Source organism: Salvia hispanica, chromosome 1 (genome assembly GCF_023119035.1).
Source record: "Salvia hispanica cultivar TCC Black 2014 chromosome 1, UniMelb_Shisp_WGS_1.0, whole genome shotgun sequence".
NCBI lineage: Eukaryota > Viridiplantae > Streptophyta > Magnoliopsida > Lamiales > Lamiaceae > Salvia > Salvia hispanica.
Genome location: NC_062965.1, coordinates 28,872,190 through 28,894,028, shown reverse-complemented (window position 1 = coordinate 28,894,028; position 21,839 = coordinate 28,872,190). Strand labels below are relative to the sequence as shown.

Below are 21,839 nucleotides of genomic sequence, written 5' to 3'. Positions count from 1 at the left end.
TTGACCCACTGCTAAAGCTGGTCGGATTAAATTCATTTTTATTAGTTTCAAAAGACATAATCTCATTCAGTATCCAAGGTATTTTATGTCTGTTTGTTACTGTAGTTGGGTCAATGATCCCAAGAATTATTGTTAAAATTAGTAAATTACTAACATGTCATCGAATACGAGTTTGATTAGAATATTTTGTTACGTTAGAAAATCTATTAGTACTATAAAAAAAATATAATTGACACTCATTTATAATATTAATTAATCAGAATAAGGGATTCATCTCCCTCCTGGGTACCCCAAGTTTAATTTAGTAATGTAACTCGAATCAGGTTAATGATTTTATATTTTCTAATTCTGATCACTTTGTCTATTAGTAAATATATTAATTACTGAAATAATTTTCCAAAAACGTCTGCTAATTTTAATAGTATAATAGCGTTACAGTTAGCTGTTATTTTAATAGCCATTCTTTTGTAAAGAGTCATATAGTAGTACATAAAATTAAAGGGATGCGTGTTGCTAGGTTTTGGACTCTCCTTTTCATTTTTGTTTTCACTATATATGCATAATATATGATTAATTTAGTTTCTGCACATCAGCACATAGGTTGCTTTTCTTAAAATCAAGGAATTTTGTCTTTAAAACTATTAATATATTATTAGCTATGATACAAGATTTTATGTCCTTTTTATGTATTCCTAAAGCACATTAATAGGTTCTCCCTATTTTTATTTGCCGAGTTGGCCTTGGGGTGCATGGGATGTCTCTCTATGCTCTCACTAAATAAATATGATAAAACGGTTAACTTTACTTAATTATCATTTTTTGACCAAATTAACACACAATTAAGTATATTTAAACATGAAAATATATACTACTATTATCAATTAAGTAAATTACAAACAACCATATTAAATTTTTGGCCTGAAATAAAGGGAATTAAAATGGAATAGCAAAAGAACTATACAATATTATAACCGTCAACCTTATAACTACAAAAACTAAAAAATACAGTGTGTAGAAAAAGCCTTTTTTTAATTTATGATAACGAACAATTTCGACATTTTTGCAATGTTACGTCCCATTAACTACGTTAGATGATTATAACATGAAAAATGACATAATTCGCTACCCTACCCTATCCACTTTTCGGATTCTATACTTACTTTTTTGTGGGACATAGAGGAATCTAGTAATTGCTTTTTCGATGACACGAATTTTAAGAAATGTTAAGAAAAGTAATACTCTAGAAAAAAGTTAGTAGAATATAGTCTTATTTGTAGTATTAGTTTTAAATAAAATGAGTTAATGAATGTGAGACCCTAATATTTATTATACCAAAATGAATCGGGACTACTATTCGCGGACATACTAAAATGGAAGACATAATATCTATTTGAGGATGATGGAGGGGTGAGTACTTTAGAGTTTGGAATATTTGAGATTCATGAATAATTAAGTGTCAATCAAATATAGTGTGTGAATAATAATCCTCCTGAAAGAAAACTAATCCACAACGTCTTCTCTAATTAATACAGTATCTTCTTAAATTGAGCGTTTTTCTTATATGGGGGGAAGTGGTTTCTAAATTTCAAACTCAAAATCTAAAGTTTGTAACGTCTCAATGTTAGTAGTAGCTAGTTTTTAATCAACTTCGCATGCAATTGATTTTCCTTCTCTTCCTTTTCCACAATTTTGAAGTAGAACATGTTTTCTAAAATGAAAATAATATCTATCTCTACTTCTTTTTTCTCTTTTACTTTATTTTCTCGTTGAAAAATAAATGTTTCCTTTAACTACCAAATCTTCATTGATTTCAAACGAGTTTCTTCTTTTTCCTTAAAAAAACTTTACGCCATATTTTAAAACTTTTTCATAAACATATTAACTTCATACTGTCGTTCAGAAAACCAGAGAAGATTTTAGCTTTGCTTAAGCAAGAGCTGAGAATAAGTTCTAAAAATGGAGTGATTTACACTTAAAGAACACAACAAGGGCATATCCGTCTTATCACTCGGCATTGATCTTTAGGTAAGTTAAAAATAAAGATTGTCGCCACCACCAAATTAAAGCAAAATAAAGGGTCTCACTTTTGCATACCCAACTTTGAATTGCTTTATACAAAGATAAGTGGAGAGCCCATATCTCTTAGCAATTAAGAAAATGCTTATGATCATTCAATCTTCATTTCCAATCCCAATTCCAACACAAACATTTGTCACACTTTTCTGCAATCTCTCTTCCTCCTTCTTCCTCATCTTCATCTTCTTCCACTTCACCTCCATTTTTCTTGCTAAATTGTTCATCTTCTTCGGCGGCAATCCCTTCTTCCAAAGGTAATTACCAACTTAATTACTAAATACAAATAAATTAGATAATTAATTCATTTCATGCATGAATATATACGTTATTTTGTCGTGTAGGAATCAAGACGGTTACGAATTCGCCGCCTTCTCCGACGAGGAAGTTGAAGGAGAAGAAGAGGAAAATGACTACTACGCCGTTAAGCCGGTCGCGTTCGTGAATCAACACGCGACGTTCGATGAAGAGGTTTTAGTAGGCGATGGTGATAGCGAAGAAAGTGGCTACGCCACAGCAGCTTCCGAAGCTTCTACATATGAAGACGACGATGATGATGACGACGACGAAGAGGAAGAGGAAGAGGAAGAGGAGATTATTGCAAGAGATACGGATTCTTCATCGTACGATTCCGAAACAAACGAAATCGGTTCCACCTCAGGATTCAGAGATACAAGCTTCATGCCTAGTAATAATGACATTAATCACATTCATCAAGGTCCATTTTTTTATATTCGCCTTAACTGCGAACAAATCCAAATTACATAATTTTTCTTAGTGATTTTTAAAATTGTGACATTTACCAGAATTTGATTAAATTTTATGATTTTTCTAAAAAATTAAATGAGAAGTAATTAAATTAGGTTATGACTTATGACCGTGCAGTTCCGGCGGAGAAGCACGGACAGCGGCAGGCGGCGGCGGCGAGTGATTTGAGGGAAGAGGAGAAATATCTGGTTTTCCAGCCGGCGGCGGCCGAGCTGGGGAAGAAACTAGTGAGAGAAGACGATGAGAGGGAGATGTTCGGCGACAGTTTCACCATCGGATCGACGTCGAAAGACTCTTCCGAATGGCGGAGCTCAATCCACTGCCGCGACTCCGCCACCGAAGACCCCTTCTCCTCCTCGTCGAGGCGGAGCTGCCCCAAGTGGGAATCCTACGCCGTTTTTCATAAATACGACGAAGAAATGCTCTTTCTCGACCGAATCTCCGCCCAAAAACTCTCCGAAACCGGTAAAGAAAATTGTCATTTAAATCATAATTTTAAAAAGTAGCGAATTAAACCGCAACTTTTACGTCCAACAATTATGAGTCTTTTCCCTTATTAACAAAAAAAAAACAAAATATCTCATCACTTACTTTATTTCAACATCTACTTCTTTCCTTATCCCTCCTACTTTTTTATCTTTCCTATTTTATTTTACTTTCACTTAATTTATTCATCACAATTTCTTAATCTCCGTACCTAAAAGTTTTGTATCAACTAAATTGGGATGGATGGAGTAGTAATTATTTCACGCGTTAATATTTTGCTAAATTTTTATTTGCAGAGTCGTTGAGGTCGATCCAGGCGTGCCCGAGATCGATATCGGAGAGGATCGCGCACAAGATACGGACAAGGAGCCAGAGATCAACGGAATATCGACAGAATCCGTATCGCGAGCTGGAATCTGCTTACGTGGCGCAGATATGCTTGACATGGGAGGCTCTCAACTGGAACTACAGCTACTTCCAGCGGCTCCGGGCATCGCGGCGCGAGTTCGACCCGGGATGCCCCGCCTACGTGGCACAACAGTTCCAGCAGTTCCAGGTGCTGCTCCAGCGCTACGTCGAGAACGAGCCCTACGAGCACGGCCGCCGCCCTGATATCTACGCCCGGATGAGGAGTTTGGCTCCAAAACTCCTGCAAGTTCCAGAATATCGAGGTACCAGTCTTATATAGTGATTTTAGTTTTTTTTTACAATTTTACTACCTCGTCTATAAAAAATAATTTTGGTTGCGGACGAGACTAATTTTAAGACAAAAATTGATAAAATGAAAAAAATAAGATTATTTTTTGTGGATGAAGTTAGTATTGATTAACAACAAGTAAATTTATTCGTGATTGTTGATTTTGTTGATAGATTCTGAGGATCCCGAGAAGAAAGAAGAGGGGTCGGGATCGAGAATCCCATCGGGTTCGTTTCTCCAAATCATGGAAGAATCGATAAGAACATTCATGGATTTCCTCAAACAAGACAAGAAGAATCATTACCAAATCCTCGCGGATTTGTTCAAGCGAAACAGAAAGGGATCCGCGGATGCAACCCTCCTCCTCTTGCTCAAGAAAGTGAACAAAAAGGTAAAAAATATAATTGGACAAATTGTTGCAAAAACCACGAAGTATGGTCAACATCTGGTCAACTTTCAAAAAATAGACATTCTATATCATAACTTTGACATTTTTCTATTCCATTTGGCCAGAAAAAGGCGAAGCTGCAGGAGCTGAGGAGGTCGGGGAAGTGCCTGAGGAAGAGGAAGTTGAAGGCGGAGGAGGAGATAGCGATCTTGATGGCTCAGATCGATCTCAAAATCGTGTCGAGGGTGCTGAGGATGGGGGTGTTGAATGGTGACCAACTGCATTGGTGTGAAAACAAGATGACTAAAGTTAGAGTCTCAGATGGGAAACTGCAGAGAGATTCCTCCCCACTTTTCTTCCCAGCTCATTGAGTTAATTAATAAAGCAAGATTTCATGACTAGATGCTGAATCTGAATGCATCACTTTCCCATGCATATACTTTTCAAATATACTTAACCTAACACATATCCCTCCCACTAGATATATACACCCCATCACTTTACATATGTATGATTCACCACCAAGATTCTTTATTCTATAATAGGATTGATTGCATGTGGTGGTGGGGTGGATAAAGGGTTTGATGAGCAAGGAAAGAATGAAGATTGGATTGAGACAATGTTAGCTTTAGTGGCCTTTATCTTTTTATGGGAGGACTTATCTATTTAATTGAGGGGTAAAAGCAAGGCTGCAAAATTGATGCTGATTGCAGAGCAAAATGAAATGGTGGGGGCATTTATGCAGGTAAAAGCAATAAGGATCTTAGCTAGTTTATTTGTTTTTTAGGAAATGATAAGTCATATATGTATGACGTGTAGATTGTACTTTATGGAATTACTTTTGTCGGAATAATAATGAGGTTTCGAAATATTATTTGTATGAAGTGCACATGCATTTTGCATATACACATTTTATTACATGAAAAGTGGAGTATATCATTTACTATATTTTAGGAGCACATATGCTTTGATGTACAAATTTTGCTACTTAGATAGAAGTGTACTATAATGTGAGTCTTCTCTATACAGGGACGAATTTTGCTACTTAGATAGAAGTGTACAAATTATGGGTTAACCACATTTTATATGTTAACTAAGATCGAATTTAGATTGTGCGATTTAAGATCTTATGTCGTTAATATAGAATTGGAGTATAATGTTCAATGTAGATCTATATACCCTTAATTTTTATGGATTTGCTTTCAAATAGATATTCATTTTGAACCGTATATAGATTCTACATATTTTTAATCCCGGCCATCAAAATTTAGATCTAACATTCAATATTTGGTCTTAACATATAAGGCTCAGATGCATTTGGACATGATCCTATGTACAACTATATTCTCTACTCCCTCTATCCCTGAAAAGTATGAACTAATAGGGGAAGTTTATGCATTAATCCGATATTAGTGAAATTTTGAAAGTTGATTTTCTAAATAATTTCTTTCACTACTACTAGAAGTTTAAACATTCACCCGATAGTAGTGAAATTGCGAAAGTTGATTTTCAAATAATTGCACAATGATTAGTTGCCTTAAAAGAAAAAAGTACTCCCTCCGTCCCATTAAAGATGAACCACTTTTCTTTTTAGTTTGTCCCAACTAAGATGACTCATTACTTAAAATGGAAACACTTTTATCTTTACTTTATTCCCCCTCTCTTATTTTACTCTCTCCTCTCAACACACAAAATAAATTTGCATAAAATCTCGTGTCGCCTAAAAAAGGGGTCATCTTCCTTGAAACGGAGGAAGTACTACTATCACTTAGGTCATTTTCGCCCTCGTGATTATTAATTGTATGTTTGTGAATGATTATAAAGACAATAAGTCATGTTACTCTGTTCTTATCCATAGTACTATGCTCTCAAATCTTTATGATTATTTAAGACTATAAGTTATGTTACTCTGTTCATATCCATAGAATTGTGTTCTCAAATCTTCTAAAATCTCATTTGTTGTACCACTGCAAACAGAGGTAGAACTTGTCTCTCTCTCACCGAATCAAATCTATCTTTATTAAAAAAATATTTTCATTTTGAAATATCATCATCATATACTCCTAAGAGAAAGTTCACTTTTGAGGACTATAGTCTAGATAATTAATAATTGTTTAAACAAATCCCCTGCATAATTTGATGGATGAAGTTCTAGGATACGTACCCTAGTAATTTTTTATACTCCCTCCGTCCCACTTTAGGAGTCCCGGTTGAGTCGGGCACATGTTTTAAGAAAAAAGTGTTTAATTATGTAATAAATAAATATTGTAGTGGATGTTGGGACCCATTTTTAACACTTTTTTATTAATTGTAGTGGATGTTATGACCCACTTTTAACACTTTGTAGGTATTTTTTTATTAATTTATTCTAACCGGGACTCCTAAAGCGGGACATCCAAAATTGATCAACCGAGACTCCTAAAGTGGGATGGAGGGAGTATTAAATAAATGATATACTAGCAACAACTAACAAAACTAAATAGGTCGAAGATACTTCCAGCTTTAATTTCTACAATCTTATTTGTGTTATATTATGTTCTTTCACCACCAAAGAAAATGACCCACTAATTTTTATCAATTTCTTATCCAACTAAAATGACATATAAGAGAGCATCACCACTAAAATATATGCATGGATATAAGGTATATTAATTATATATGTTATTTAATCTTCTTTCACTAAATATAGATTTTAACAAAAGGAAAAGAAAACATGAATTTATTGGGTAAAACAATGATTATTGATGCATATTTATCCTCATACATTCAAATCCTATTCCATAGGAATCCAGAATAGAAACGGAATAAGGAAATTCACAAATTGGGTACAAAAAATAAATGAAAATATACAAACAAGTCGTCCTCATGAAATAAAATCCATGGTTTCGAAAAGGACCATAAAATGCTTAGTAGCCCGGGGGCCTGTGGGCGATGAAACTGACGATCTGCACCTGACGGTTGTTGTCGAATCCGATGATTCTGATGAAGGCATCCTGGTGTTGGGTGGCGGCCTCATCGAGCTCCTTGAGGACCTGGACTGGGTCAGTGCACCCGAACATGGGCAGCTTCCACATTGTCCAGTACCTTCCGTCATAGTATCCTGGGGACCTGTTGTTCTCATGGTGCGGGAATGCATTCTACAATATTGTATTTTATAATATAGTCAGTGATGGAACTAGAAACTTTTACTAATATTAATAATAAAACAAAATGAAATTAAAAAGTACCTTTGGGTCCAACTCGAATTCGAGGCAAGGAATGAGACCAGTGCGGATAAGGAAGTCGACTTGCTTCAAGAGTTGCTCCCTTGTTAGTGGTGGCAAGTACGACAATGTCTCGAACTTCTTCAGTCCCTCAGTGGGCCACACCTATATATGCACTCATTTATAAGTATAATAATTAATAATACTCCATCTGTCGCATAAACGTAGATGTTAGACATGAAATGGAACCTTCATGCATGAGACTCTGCCGCCGTTGTTGGCGATGGTGGTGATGTCAGCGGTCTTGCGGGTGGTGGGGAAGGCGGAGACGGACTTGAGTCCGGTGAAAGGAGCCACCATGCTGGCTTGAGCAGGGGCGGAGCGGGCGGCCACGGCGGCGGTGGAGATCATTGAGGATGCCATTTCTCTCTAAAAAGAGTTTGTTACTTCTCAATGCTCACATATTTGGGCTGCATTTCCCTATGTTTTATAGTGCCATAGCTCTCTTCTTGTTGCTCTAGGCAGATTGTGATCGTGCGGATCGGATTTGATATTGGGAGATTTTGGTGGAGTTTGGCCGTCGGATATAGTGTGCGGTGACATTTCAACCTTTTGCGACCACATACGGATGGATTGGTGCCTTATCGCTGTGCGGCCTTGAGAGAACGCCACGTGGCACTAAAATTAATCGGCATGGCTAATTTGACTATTCAATGTTAATTTCTATTTTTATTAATATTTTTGAAAATAAGAGAAGATAAGTAGTTGGTTTTATACTAGTAATTTATAAGTATAGTTTTCTATTAAACCAAATACTACATTCCTTTGTCCACTATTAAATGGTTTACTAGTTTTAGTTAATAATTTGACTTTTTTATAAAAGTGTGTGAAAAAAATAATGTGATTCATTTTATACATAGTTTTATAATAGAGTGTGAAAGGAATAAGTTACTAGATTGTGAAATCCATTTATAAAGAAAAAAAATAAATTATTCATCGAATTGTAGACAACCTGAGATATCAAAATAGATCAATTAATCGTAAATAAAAGGAGTACTACATAATAAAATGAAAAAAAATAGAAAAGGAACATAGAGTAACCGTTAACCCCGTCCGACTGCATCTACATTCATTAGTGTATAGATAGTGTGTATCAGATAAAGTGAGAATTAGATTTTTCAAAAAAATGATTAAAAAGTAAGCATAAAATTAATAAATTAAGAACTGAATGAATAAATATAAAATATCTGCTCCCTCCGAAATTTGAACTGGGTATTACATTAACATTCATCTAGTTCGAAGATGCATGTGGCATATGTCTTTGTGATCAAATTTCTCTAATATTATCCGTTAGCGGATAGTTAATTGATGCCCAAATTTTGATGGTGACAGATTTTAATGCTCAATGTAACAAAAATGGCCTGAATTTGAAATATTGTGGGCAGTGCGATGCGGCGCCTGGGGTTGGTTTAAGGAGTGGTGGTTAAGTGTAATTTTTTTTTTAATTTAAATTCCAAATTCAATAAATACCACCATATTTTCACTTTCATTTTATCCATTCTATATCCCATAAAAATTATTCACTCAATCCGCCATTAGAAGTCTCATTTGTGTTTGACATAGATTTTAATAAATACTAGTATAAAGGAAAGTGGGTAAAAAAAATAGTGGAATTTGTATGTTCTATTAATTGTATAATAAAATATGAGTGAAATAATGAGTTAGTGGCACGTGGGACCTACCTACCATTTATAGTAAAAGTGAACCGAAACTCTTAAAGACGGAAGATTAATCCGAAGAGAGATACACAATACAATTATATTGTTCAATATATCGAGTGTTGTTGTTGCTCCAAGGTCGTACATTCACCAATACCGCGAGGAGGGCTATTAGAAGATTATTTTGCCCTAGATCATTGATGGAATAATCAAATATTCCGGCATCGTTTCGGCATGTGTCGATCGTTATTTGAGCACATCGCAAATATTGTCTAATCGGAAGACATTTAATTAAACATCGATATCTATAAGATCGATCGGAATTACTTGTTGAACCAGTTACATTAAAACATCAAGCATGAACGAGAATTAATAAGGGTTGAAGATGATGAAGACGAGATCCTCACATACAAGAAATTAAAAACAAATATGCATTATTAAAAATAAAAAAAGGACAATGATTGTTGATGATATGATATTTATGCTAATATATTCCATCGAAGAAAGTTCACAAAACAAGTTTGGGTACAAATTAAAAGGTAGGAAAACCCTAGCATCCATTTTCACAGCCTCGTGAAATCATGGAGAGAGGAGAAACCAATGCTTAGTAGCCCGGGGGCCTGTGGGCGATGAAACTGACGATCTGCACCTGACGGTTGTTGTCGAATCCAATGATTCTGATAAAGGCATCCTGGTGTTGGGTGGCGGCCTCATCGAGCTCCTTGAGGACCTGGACTGGGTCAGTGCACCCGAACATGGGCAGCTTCCACATTGTCCAGTACCTTCCGTCATAGTATCCTGGGGACCTGTTGTTCTCACGGTGCGGGAACGCATTCTACAATATTGTATTTTATAATATAGTCAGTGATGGAACTAGAAATTTTTACTAATATTAATAAAATAAAAAAGAAAATGGAATTAAAAGTACCTTTGGATCCAACTCGAATTCGAGGCAAGGAATGAGACCAGTGCGGATAAGGAAGTCGACTTGCTTCAAGAGTTGCTCCCTTGTTAGTGGGGGCAAGTACGACAATGTCTCGAACTTCTTCAGTCCCTCAGTGGGCCACACCTATATTATGTACACACATTTATACATATAATAATTAATTATACTTTCTCTGTCGCATAAAAATAGATGTTTTGGAGATGAAATGGAACCTTCATGCATGAGACTCTGCCGCCATTGTTGGCGATGGTGGTGATGTCGGCGGTCTTGCGGGTGGTGGGGAAGGCGGAGGCGGACTTGAGTCCGGTGAAAGGAGCCACCATGCTGGCTTGAGCAGGGGCAGAGCGGGCAGCCATGGCGGCGGTGGAGATCATTGAGGATGCCATTTCTCTCTCAAAAGAGTTGTTTTGCTTCTCACACAGTTTGTTCAGTGTTGCATATTTCCCCACCTTTTATAGCCATAGCCCTCTTCTTGGCTGTGCTCTCTGCAGATTTGAACTTGAGGCCTCTATTCCATCTTGGGAAGATTTGGATGGATATCGTGGGGTGACACACTTCAACTTAGAGTGCAATAAATTAATTGCTGGGAAATTATTTTTCTGATCTAAATACAAAAAAAATTAATATTAGTAATAGTAATAATAGTAAGTAGTGGCACTAGTAGCAGCAACAATAGTAGTAATAGTACTAGGTAACTTAATTACTGATGCAGTTGGATAACAATTAATGAAAACTAAAGTTAATGGCTCAATAATTGTATGCAAATGCAACAACTGTTTGAGATAGCTTGTTTGTGAACAAAAGAATAGTTAGGATTAGAAGGAGAAGATAATCCACCAATTTTATCAATTTCTTATCCAAGGAAGAAGACACAGGGGAGCACACCTCTTGCACCACAAAATTATACAGGGATAAGGTAGTTGTGTTTGTGAGTCAATTTGTTTGTGCTATTTTTTGTGATGTCATGCCTCCTCTGTTTTTCTAATCTGGTTGTTATCAACTAGATTTTTGTATATCACATAATTATTTATATGAAAAGCTTCTAATGAAAACAAGGAAATTGTAGGTTCTTGAATTCGAAAAAAAATTAATAACGATCATAGCAGATTATAGAACAACGCCGTCCCCGAATACTTGACACGGTTTGACCCGGCACGGGTTTTAAGAAATGTAATGGAAAGTGTGTTGAAAAAGTTGGTGGGATGTGGGTCCTACTTTTAAAGTATTAGTTTTATAATAAATGTGAGTAGGAATGAGTTAGTGGAATATGGGGTTCACTACCAAAAATGAAAAAAGTGAACTGTGTCAAGTATTCGGGGACGGACCGAAATGACAAACTGTGTCAAATATTCGGGGACGGAGTGAGTACTATTTATAAGTGAAATCCAAATTCGAAATATATTAATAACGATCATAGCTGATTATAGAACAACGAAACACTATTTATAAGTGAAACCCAAAGAAATAAAAATGAAATTGCGAAAATGATAAAAAAAAATTGAAAAAAAAAATAAAATATTGATTTTTCCCTTAAAAAGATTTTAGATGCCCGAAATCCATCATACGCCAGAGATGGTGATGGTTTGACTCGTCAACCTATTTCGCAAACACAGTGCAAGCATCAATGGAAAAATAATTAAGTACTTAAATATTTTTACATAAGAGCATCCACAATAGAGTGGACACTTTGGCCAGACACTTTTACGTTTTTTGTCCATAGCCACTTTTTATTTGTCCACGGCCACAAAAAAAAGTTTCCGCAGCAATAGTGGACACTTTTGTTAGCCACATTTCACTTTATTTTTATTCTTTGTATATTTTATTTCAATTAAAATTAAAATTATCGGACTAAAAATAATTAGATAAAAACGGCTAGTGCAATAAAATTAAAATTGAAAACTAAATTTTCGTCGAATTAAAGTGAGGGGAAAATTACAACGAAAATTTGATCTGCGGAAAATTACACATGTTCTTCACGCTACGCCGCCTCCCCTACGTGCCCAGACCTCTTCAATCAAATCGACCTGGAGTTGGTCATGTGTTGTGCTCCTACGTATATCAGCGAAACGTTGGATCAGATATTCATTACTACGTGGTACACCCATCTGTATCGGCGCGGAGGCAACGCCGTGACTTGTACTTGCACCATCTTCCGGTGCCCAACGTTCTGCAGCAAATCCTTCATCTTCTATTATCATATTGTGCAATATGATACATGCTACCATAATATTCGCGACATCATCTTCGTGCCAAACTCGTGTCGGGCAGCGTAGAATGGCCCATCGCGCTTGGAGCACACCAAAAACTCGCTCAACATCTTTCCTAGCAGCCTCTTGTTTTCACGCAAAATATTGTCTCTTCGCTCCAGCCGGTTGGCGAAGTGTTGACGAATACAGGCCAACGAGCTAGGGTATATTCCATCTATCAAATAGTATTCCCTGCGATACTGCGTGTCGTTTGCTACAAAACTGATCTCTGGACCCTCTCCCTGACACTCATCATTGAAGATAGGCGACGACTGCAGAACGCTGATGTCGTTGTTCGAACCTGCAACACCGAAATACGCATGCCAAATACGCAAACGGTAGTCAGCAACGGCTTCCAGGATCATCGAAGGATGTTTGCTTTTGAAACCAGTAGTGAACTGGCCTTTCCACGCCACCGGGCAGTTTTTCCACTCCCAATGCATGCAATCAATGCTGCCCATCATCCCCGAGGAAACTGTGCACCGCACCGTGCATATCTAGCAGTCTCTGGCACTCATCAGGGGTTGGCTTTCGTAGGAACTCCGGACCAAAGACTTCCCGAATGCCCTTACAAAACTGCCGGAGCACCTCTAGACTAGTCGTCTCACCCATCTGTAGGTATTCGTCGAACATATCAGCCGGTCCGGCATAGGCAAGCTGCCTTATTGCAGAGGTGCATTTCTGCAAAGTAGACAGTCCGATCCGGCCAGTGCAATCACTCCGGAGGGTGAAGCAACCGTACTGGTCCGCCAATGTCGTCGCTATATGGGTAAAGAGCGGTCGCGACATTCTGAAACGCCAACGAAAAATCTCAGCTAGGTAACGAGGGTCAGCGCTAAAGTAGTCGGCCATAAGCCGCTCAGCCGCTCCGACATGGTCTTGTGGGATTGTCCAACGATGACGAATCTCACGAGGGATTGCCGCCGCCGCCAATTCAGCCGCCGCCGCCTCATCCTCCTCGTCGGCTTCCCTCTGCACCTCTTGAATCAAATAATCCCATGCTTCATTCCACAAATCATCCATAAATAGCAATGGAAATCCACAAATTTTTAGAGATAGAAAAATTGGATAGAAAGTGAAATGGGTGTGAAGATGTGTGTGGAGAGAAGATGAAAATGGGAGGAATATTTATAAAAAAAACAATTAAAAATTCGAAAAAAAAAAAAAAAATGTAAAATCGGCGACCGCCGCGGCGGTTTCGCCGTGCAATAGATAGCCGCGGCGGCCGCCGCGTTTCTCTCTCCTCCGGCTCGTCCTCGCCGCATTCGGGGCGAAAGCCCTTCCGCCCCACCAAATCCGTCCGCCTCCGGGGCGGACGCGTCCACCGCAATAGCCCGCCGCGGCTTAGCCGCGATCGGGGCGGCCGCCGCGCCGCCCCTATAGTGGATGCTCTTACTAGTGCTCGGGAAGGGAAGAAAGGTTGCCAATAATATAGTTATGACTTCCAAGCATGTCCTCCTCGCAAAAACAATGTGTTAAAATATTTTTGAGAACTACTAAGGTGCTTAGAAAATGCTCGCTATATACATCATTTTTCATATTTTCCGGCTATTATTTCTTCTGCTAGAAATTGACGCGTTTGGCATTTTGGATTATTGCTCGGAAAGTTCTTGGAGTATGGTCGGAAATTTCCGAGCACATGGGGTACGCAATGGAGGTGCTCAGTATCGTACGTACGTGTGCGTGTGCGTGTGCGTGCGTATGCGTCGGTGTGGGGGGTAGGGTGAGTTGGAAACTTGGAATTATAACTGGTTTTATAAGTATTTTTGCCCAGTTGTTATGATCCCAAACAAAAAATAAAATGAAATGAAACAATAAGAATAAAAAGATGATCCTCCAATAATTACTTTATCAAAACTCTTATCCGAATATACCACATTGGAGTAGACCACCGCCACCCAAAAATATCACTCTACAGATAAGGTGGTTGGCGTATTAGTTTTCAAATTAATTTGCATAAACCACAAATTGACTATCATTCCACCAAATTATTATAATGTGTGTCCAATCGTAATTGAAATGTCAAATTGTACTCTTCTCATATATATGTATATAATGTGTTACACTGTGAATGGCAAAATTAAGTGTGTATATAGCTTGATTTAAGAAGCAACCATCCATACATATCCATTAAATAACAGAAAGCATGAACCATGATTAAAAAAAAAAAAAACAAGAGAAAAGAAAATTAAAAACAAATATGCATTATATTTTATTATAGCTGAAAAAGGGATCGATGATTGTTGATCATATGATACTTATGCTCATACATTCTAGATCCGATCAGAGAAGAGGGAGGAAGTTCACAAAATAAGTTTGGGTACAAATTAAATCGACAAATTAAAAGGTACGAAAACCCTAGCATCCATTTTCACGACCCTCATGAAATCCAATTCATGGAGAGAAGAATGCTTAGTAGCCCGGGGGCCTGTGGGCGATGAAACTGACGATCTGCACCTGACGGTTGTTGTCGAATCCGATGATTCTGATGAAGGCATCCTGGTGTTGGGTGGCGGCCTCATCGAGCTCCTTGAGGACCTGGACTGGGTCAGTGCACCCGAACATGGGCAGCTTCCACATTGTCCAGTACCTTCCGTCATAGTATCCTGGGGACCTGTTGTTCTCACGATGCGGGAACGCATTCTACAATATTGTATTTTATAATACAGTCAATGATCGAACTAGAAATTTTTACTAATACACATAAAAAAGAAAATGGAATTAAAAGTACCTTTGGGTCCAACTCGAATTCGAGGCAAGGAATGAGACCAGTGCGGATAAGGAAGTCAACTTGCTTCAAGAGTTGCTCCCTTGTTAGTGGTGGCAAGTACGACAATGTCTCGAACTTCTTCAATCCCTCGGTGGGCCACACCTATATTATGTGCACAAATTTATAAGTATACTAATTAATAATACTTTCTCTGTCGCATAAAAATAGATGTTTTGGAGATGAAATGGAACCTTCATGCATGAGACTCTGCCGCCGTTGTTGGTGATGGTGGTGATGTCAGCGGTCTTGCGGGTGGTGGGGAAGGCGGAGACGGACTTGAGTCCGGTGAAAGGAGCCACCATGCTGGCTTGAGCAGGGGCGGAGCGGGCGGCCACGGCGGCGGTGGAGATCATTGAGGATGCCATTGCTCTATATCTCTAATTAAGTTCTCACTCAATGTGTCTGCTGTGTTGGATGCCCCCACCATTTATAATGCCATGAACTAGATGGTTTCTAATTGGTGAGAGTGGATTTTCATCGGAGGGCTGTGGTTTGATCATGGTAAGGTGTCGGTGGATGTGAGGCGTTGGATGTGCCATTTTGATTTTGCGACCACATATAGATGGATTAGTGCCTTATCTTATCTGCAGTAGTTTGAGGTTGAGACTGCAAATGCAGCACAGCCCTTCATATGAAGATGACTATTTGTCTATTTTGCTTTCTAGGAGTATTAGATATTTTTTTCTCTTTCTTTTATGAAAATTACGTTTATGGTTATTTTTTTTAAAATTGATGAGATTGAATTTTGCTTTTTTTACATGACTATGTATGCACACCTTCAGTTAGTTTAAATTGTTAATTGTGCAATGCAGGTCCAGTTAGTTGCAATATTGCTATCTATTGTTGATAAATCATCAAGTTATAATCATGAGGCATTGACTAATTATGATTATTTAGTCATTAGGCAAGCTTGTAGAAATAAATCGTACATATTGATTTATCTATTATTATTATTATTATTATTATTATTATTATAAAAATAAAAAAGGGTGCATAGCCACTTGGGTCTGGTAGGCGGACTAGTGGGTAATTTGTGGTACATATTGCACAAGGTTGATTTGTTTTTATACATTGGACTCCAAACCATGAGATTTTCAAAATTTAAGATGACAAGTGCATTTAATTTGTGTGTATTCAATGTGATTAATATGTAAATTATCTATGTTTATGATAAGTTTAGATAAGTCTCTAAAATTAGTTTATAGTAAGGACTCATTTGATAAAAAAAATATGGGATATGAAAAGATATGTAAAATAAGATAAGAAATACGGGCTTCATGTCAAGATATGCAAAGATATGATTTTTTTTCGTTGTTGTTTGATATAACGTAAATTATCTAAATTTGTATAGTATATTAAATAACATGACTTAACTTAACAAATTGATGGGTTACATAAACATGGTTAAAGTTATAATTTTGGTAAGATTGGGTAGGGTCCTTGTCTTATATTGGGCTTTGAGTTAAGCTTAATTATGATATCAAACAATTATAAATGCTCATATATAATTCTCTATCTTGGTATTACTAACTTATCAACCACGCCCTAATTGTGATAGGTCGAGCTTCAATATTTCTTGTAGCAAAAGGTGATGCGGTCACCCCAGCCGCCCCCACACCCCGGCCCGACAGTTTGTGAGGGGGTTCAATCAGGGTACACAGCGGCCCGTTAGAGAGGAGGCCTTCAACCCACTGTCCTTACAGGAGCCCATCTCTCAAGGCCTCACACTTGTGCCTGAGAGATGGAAGCTCCAACACGCCAGTAGTGGGATTCAAACCCAACTTCTTGTAGCAATATCTGCTCCCCCAAAACCAACTGCGCTAAGCCCCTGCGAGCGAGCTTCAATATTTCTACTAATACGTGTGGTCACAATTTCCCTATTCGAAGTGTGAAACTCAATAACTTTGCGATAAAGTATAACTAATCAGCTAGTAACACACTTCTTTTAAAAAAATTTGAAATTCAAACTTACACAAGTGTACATGAACCATTATTGATCATTTTAAAGAAATAATTAAACTTCATTGTAAACAAATTATGAATATTATATTCAAATTCACGTAAAATATAATCATCTATATCATCACTATATGATAATTTGCTTCAGTTTGAGGCGTAAGTTCCTCAATAAAAAATATTCAGAGAATCACTTTATATATTGAAAAAAAAAACTCTACATAAAAATAAAATGCACACTTTTTAGTTGGATTCGAAAATAATTCCCATGAAATTCTGAAAATGATTACATATTTGTCTGATAATAATGAAATTGTTTTCTCGCTATAAGTAGTATGACTGATGATTTGAAGGCGCCACTATGAAAAACAGATGCTGTTTTTCAAAGAAAATTATAAAGGTTTCCTAGATAATAGGAGCAATTATTATTATTTTTGGTGATGCAACATTCTCAAATCGATTACGAAAAAAAAGTCGTGTGCATCATTGGACACTTTAGCATACCCGACAAGTCTAAAAAATTCAATAAAGGCATAGCAAACTGTTACACAGATGAGTCCATAACATCATCTATTTATATCATGAAGACCACATATTTGAACTTTGAAGATAACAGTACAACAAAATGTAGCCAATAGCAATCTATATTATTCATGAGCCACGAATATTATTGAAAATAATTTTGGAAAGGAACCATACGATGATTTGATTTGTAGCACAATGATTTCGTGGACTCTGGCAATTATAATTATTAAGGATTTATTTAGTACTATCACATAGAATTGACAGTGTTGATTTAAATATATTTACAGCATTTAATTTCAAATTTAATATATTTAATAAAAATATTTAGATTTGAAAATAAATTTCAATTTTAAATACTCTCTCGACTCCACGATTTGAAATTTCAAAAATTGAGCATCTTCTAAACACACATAGTATTAGTACATACTACATACATACGCAACACCCACAGTACAAAACTGAATATACACATTATTTGAAAACAAATTATAATACTCCTATATTATAAATTTAAATCTAACTCAATTCAAATTCCAACACACTTCCAATTTCATAATACAAAATGGAAGGTAAATGATGCAAAGAATGCCTATAAATTCCAAAAATGCCCATGATATTTATCTTTTCAAATACTAATACACTCTTATTTTAATACTACTCCATCCGTCCCCGAAAAATATGAACTATTTCATTTTTAGTCTATCCCTGAAAAGTATGAACTTTCTAATTTTAGAAACTTCTTTATCTCTAATGAGGTGATGGACCCTTTCTCCACTAACAAAATTTTAAAAACTTTTTCTTTCTATGTCTCTCTTATTTTTCTAATTATGCATTAAAACTCGTGGTGAACCAAAGGTTGATACAGTTTAGAAACGGCGGAAGTACTAAGGATTAAGGAATGCAACATTATTTTATTCCTTTGTGAATTCTCATCTTTCTTAGTTGTAATATAATATCAAAGTTATGATGTAATTAGTTATTTCTAAAAATTGAGCAAGATTTTATCAGACTTTACAATTTTTCAAACAATTTACCCTTTTATTTCAATACTGAGGAAATAACATTAGTTTTTTCGCAATTGGGATATGGAGTAGTACTTAATATTGGACTCCCAGTCAATAATAAACTGACATGACATTATATCGTATCAAATGGGCCATTGTAAAAACACACAAATCCATAAAGATTTTAACCAAAAAAAAAGTGTAAATCTCAGTTCCAACTATAATCATATTAAAATGGGCTTCATCGAAAAGCCCATTTAGTTATCACCCATTATAAAAAATGGGCTTTGGATTCGTTCACATTGGAAAGCCCATTATTTGGGTTGTGCTCTCACATCGATACGTCTGTATCTAATTCTAAACAGTTGATTCAATTTTCAGTCTTCACTCCATTGAAATCGATCCCAATTAATCAACCCTAGGTCAGAAAAATGGGGCGGAAGAAGGGGGCGACGCTGGTGCACGACGGCCCGCCGGACGACTTCGACCCGGAGAACCCCTACAAGGACCCGGTGGCGATGCTGGAGATGAGGGAGTATCTCGTCAGGGAGAAGTGGATCGACATCGAGAAGGCTAAGATCCTGAGGGAGAAGGTCAAATGGTGCTACCGAGTTGAAGGCATCAATCATCTCCAGAAATGCCGCCACCTCGTCCACCAGTATCTCGAATCCACCCGCGGAATCGGCTGGGGCAAGGACCACCGCCCCCACGTCTTCCACGGTTTGCTGATTTTTCCGATTAGTTTGTGGTGTGATTTCGTTTTTTGCTGGTGTGTTTGGTGAGTTTAATTTTGTTTCAATTTTTGGTTGCCTTAGGTCCGAAGGTGGAGGCGACTGCCGATTGAATTGACGGTGGATGGACTCGAGAGTCTCCGATTTGAATAATGTGAGATCTTCTGTTAATTACTAGTACTTCATTATCCCCTTTAGTTTTCGTGATTGAGATTATATTTTAGTACTTCTTTGAAACTAGCTGGATTAAGCTCTGGACTGAGATTAGGGTTCTTGCTTGTTATGCCATTGAAAAATTCAAATGCTATGCAAGCACTACATTTTAATTGTAGATACTTCACAGAGTTGCTCGTCAAGGTTACTTAGATTAAGTTTCATGGAGGTGCATTGAATGGTCGAGACCAACCCTTAACTTAAGCTTGAGATTCACTTCTAGTTAAATAGGAGTACTACTTAATGTTTTATTTTCTCTTTGAAATTGTTTTTTCAGTCTCTAGTTTGAGGTTCTGAACTGTATATATAAAATGATTGAGGTTTAAGAAAGGAACAACAAGAAGAAGCAAACCTTAAAGTGTTCCCTAAAAAATTAGTTTGCTGGATTATTTCCAGCTGATGTTGGAGACTCAGAACATGGTGATGGGTGTCTACAGACACCTTTTTGAATAACTTGTGGCTGCTGATAAATGCTAAGCCGTGTTTGGTTTTGAAAAGTGTGGATGTGAGTAAATTAGATATAGGTCTGTGTATATTTGGAAGAAAAGCTCTGTTTGACCATCACAATGCTTTGTTCTAAATAATTTTAAACTTTGTAAGGTGTCGTAGAAGAAATAAAAGACTAAACACAAAATGTATCCACTCACTGTCACTGATGCTGATAGATAACTTGTGGGGTAGCATGAACAATTAAAATGTCACCAAGAAACAGTTTCTCTTTCCACATGTAGATGGGAGTGATCCTGCTTATTATTGTAACCTAGTTTATCAATATGAAGATATTTGGTTCACTTATTCTGATTTTCGTCCCTGCAGGTAATCATGTTTATCCAGCAAGATGATATATGTGAGATGTGTTTGCATGTCGATCAGGTGTGTTCATTGGGTTATTAACCTTTTCTCCAGCTAGACTGTTACAGTCAATTGTATGTCTTTTGTTTAATCCAAACATTGAGGCCCAGGTGGCTAACTTCTTTTCTCTTGCAACTTTCTGTATCGTGGAAGTGATGAGAGATTTTACCAACAATCAATAGCAAAATAATGCCATAAGTTCTTCTCTTTGATTTTGATTACTTTAATGTCTTAATAGATGGTGATTGTGTTTCATTTACATTTGATGCTTGCTAAGTCAGTTTTTAATTTCACTGTAGTTGAGACTTGAGACACAAATCATCTTTCAAGTTCAACTTTACAGAGTTTATTGCTTGTAATAACATTTAGCTAGTTCTGCACACTAGGAAATGCCAAAATTTGATGTCATAAAGAATGATATTTGCATAATGGACTAATTTATACTTTGTCGGATATCAATCATTATCTATAGTTGTTCTGATATTAAGCTTTGTGGATTTTAGATATGAAACATTTGTGACTCTACTGGGTTTGTGCCAGGCATATGAACCAATTTTGTACAAAATCTCCAACAATAATTTCATCAACAGAATAACAGAGTCTATTTACATGATCCCAAGATATTCACAACTATATGTGTAATTAAATTAATTAATAGAGCTCCATGTTTTCCTTCCTACCTTCATCTGGTGCTCTGCTATATCACCACCTTTTCAGCATTTAACTGATGACTGGAGTTCCCTGGAATACATGAAAATACAGCAAAAGAAAGTCAGATTCAAACAAAGTCAGCAATCTGAATAGTGGATAGATGTAAATTGTAATTCAAGTTTGCATGTGTGTGGGTGTGACAGCATTGTAATCGGGCTGCTGAGAAGCCACATTTTCATTATTTTGTTGCATTACACTCTCCCTCGGTTTCATAAAAATATGAAGAGTTAGGGATGACATGAGAATTAACGCATAATTGGTAAAGTGAGAGAAGATAGAAAGAAAAAAATAATCATAGTATTGTTAGTGGATAATGAGATCCCCCTTATTAGAGAGAAGGAAGTTACCAAAAAAATGAGATATTTTTATGGGACATCGCAAACTGGAAAATATCTTTATTTTTGTGGGACGGATAGAGTCGTATTTTTATTTGATACTACCTCCGTCCCTGAAAGTTTGTCTCAGTTTACCATTTCGGTCCGTCCCTGAAAGTTTGTCCCAGTTTACCATTTCGGTCCGTCCCTGAAAATTTGTCTCATTTCACTTTTTACC

At 36.8% G+C, this 21,839-nt stretch overlaps 4 protein-coding genes across 6 annotated transcripts; 2 read left to right on the top strand and 2 right to left on the bottom strand.

The window, feature by feature from the left end:
* Positions 1 to 2,103: 2,103 nt before the first annotated feature.
* Positions 2,104 to 5,296, top strand: LOC125212253. Its single transcript, XM_048112399.1, has 6 exons — positions 2,104 to 2,330; positions 2,418 to 2,791; positions 2,959 to 3,306; positions 3,624 to 3,998; positions 4,198 to 4,415; positions 4,538 to 5,296. Exons 1-6 carry the CDS (start codon positions 2,158 to 2,160, stop codon positions 4,781 to 4,783), a joined length of 1,734 nt encoding a protein of 577 aa, XP_047968356.1. The 5' UTR covers positions 2,104 to 2,157; the 3' UTR covers positions 4,784 to 5,296.
* Positions 5,297 to 7,130: 1,834 nt separating this feature from the next.
* LOC125200979 (ribulose bisphosphate carboxylase small subunit, chloroplastic-like) lies at positions 7,131 to 15,738 on the bottom strand. 3 transcript variants are annotated; one of them, XM_048098833.1, is made up of 4 exons: positions 15,595 to 15,738; positions 7,865 to 7,972; positions 7,640 to 7,780; positions 7,131 to 7,549 (listed from the first exon to the last, which is right to left on the bottom strand). In XM_048098833.1, the coding sequence occupies exons 1-4, from the start codon at positions 15,658 to 15,660 to the stop codon at positions 7,319 to 7,321; spliced, it is 546 nt and encodes a 181-aa protein (XP_047954790.1). In that variant the 5' UTR covers positions 15,661 to 15,738; the 3' UTR covers positions 7,131 to 7,318. The 3 variants fall into 3 exon arrangements, with proteins under 3 accessions (XP_047954790.1, XP_047954789.1, XP_047954788.1); XM_048098832.1 differs by having other exon boundaries at positions 7,865 to 8,038; positions 15,661 to 15,721; XM_048098831.1 differs by lacking the exons at positions 7,131 to 7,549; positions 7,640 to 7,780; positions 7,865 to 7,972 and adding exons at positions 14,714 to 15,168; positions 15,257 to 15,397 and having other exon boundaries at positions 15,487 to 15,700.
* On the bottom strand, positions 9,742 to 10,713 carry LOC125200980 (ribulose bisphosphate carboxylase small subunit, chloroplastic-like). The gene is made up of 3 exons (XM_048098834.1): positions 10,492 to 10,713; positions 10,262 to 10,402; positions 9,742 to 10,168 (listed from the first exon to the last, which is right to left on the bottom strand). The coding sequence occupies exons 1-3, from the start codon at positions 10,663 to 10,665 to the stop codon at positions 9,938 to 9,940; spliced, it is 546 nt and encodes a 181-aa protein (XP_047954791.1). The 5' UTR covers positions 10,666 to 10,713; the 3' UTR covers positions 9,742 to 9,937.
* Positions 15,739 to 19,145: 3,407 nt separating the features above from the next.
* LOC125205455 (NADH dehydrogenase [ubiquinone] 1 beta subcomplex subunit 10-B-like) lies at positions 19,146 to 20,797 on the top strand. The gene is made up of 3 exons (XM_048104399.1): positions 19,146 to 19,500; positions 19,596 to 19,665; positions 20,541 to 20,797. The coding sequence occupies exons 1-2, from the start codon at positions 19,212 to 19,214 to the stop codon at positions 19,622 to 19,624; spliced, it is 318 nt and encodes a 105-aa protein (XP_047960356.1). The 5' UTR covers positions 19,146 to 19,211; the 3' UTR covers positions 19,625 to 19,665; positions 20,541 to 20,797.
* The last annotated feature ends 1,042 nt before the right edge of the window (positions 20,798 to 21,839 follow it).

What these genes read in the sequence shown, in the direction of transcription:
- LOC125212253 (XM_048112399.1), top strand. Translation starts at nt 2,158, where the DNA reads ATGCTTATGATCATTCAATCTTCATTTCCAATCCCAATTCCAACACAA. An exon ending in GGCAATCCCTTCTTCCAAAG is followed by an intron (nt 2,331 to 2,417) that starts GTAATTACCAAC and finishes TTTGTCGTGTAG; the next exon opens with GAATCAAGACGGTTACGAAT. An exon ending in CCAAAAACTCTCCGAAACCG is followed by an intron (nt 3,307 to 3,623) that starts GTAAAGAAAATT and finishes TTTTATTTGCAG; the next exon opens with AGTCGTTGAGGTCGATCCAG.
- LOC125200980 (XM_048098834.1), bottom strand. Translation starts at nt 10,665, where the DNA reads ATGGCATCCTCAATGATCTCCACCGCCGCCATGGCTGCCCGCTCTGCC. An exon ending in GCAGAGTCTCATGCATGAAG is followed by an intron (nt 10,403 to 10,491) that starts GTTCCATTTCAT and finishes TACATAATATAG; the next exon opens with GTGTGGCCCACTGAGGGACT. An exon ending in AATTCGAGTTGGATCCAAAG is followed by an intron (nt 10,169 to 10,261) that starts GTACTTTTAATT and finishes ACAATATTGTAG; the next exon opens with AATGCGTTCCCGCACCGTGA.
- LOC125200979 (XM_048098833.1), bottom strand. Translation starts at nt 15,660, where the DNA reads ATGGCATCCTCAATGATCTCCACCGCCGCCGTGGCCGCCCGCTCCGCC. An exon ending in CCCCTGCTCAAGCCAGCATG is followed by an intron (nt 7,973 to 15,594) that starts GTGGCTCCTTTC and finishes CAAGCCAGCATG; the next exon opens with GTGGCTCCTTTCACCGGACT. An exon ending in AATTCGAGTTGGACCCAAAG is followed by an intron (nt 7,550 to 7,639) that starts GTACTTTTTAAT and finishes ACAATATTGTAG; the next exon opens with AATGCATTCCCGCACCATGA.
- LOC125205455 (XM_048104399.1), top strand. Translation starts at nt 19,212, where the DNA reads ATGGGGCGGAAGAAGGGGGCGACGCTGGTGCACGACGGCCCGCCGGAC. An exon ending in CCGCCCCCACGTCTTCCACG is followed by an intron (nt 19,501 to 19,595) that starts GTTTGCTGATTT and finishes TGGTTGCCTTAG; the next exon opens with GTCCGAAGGTGGAGGCGACT.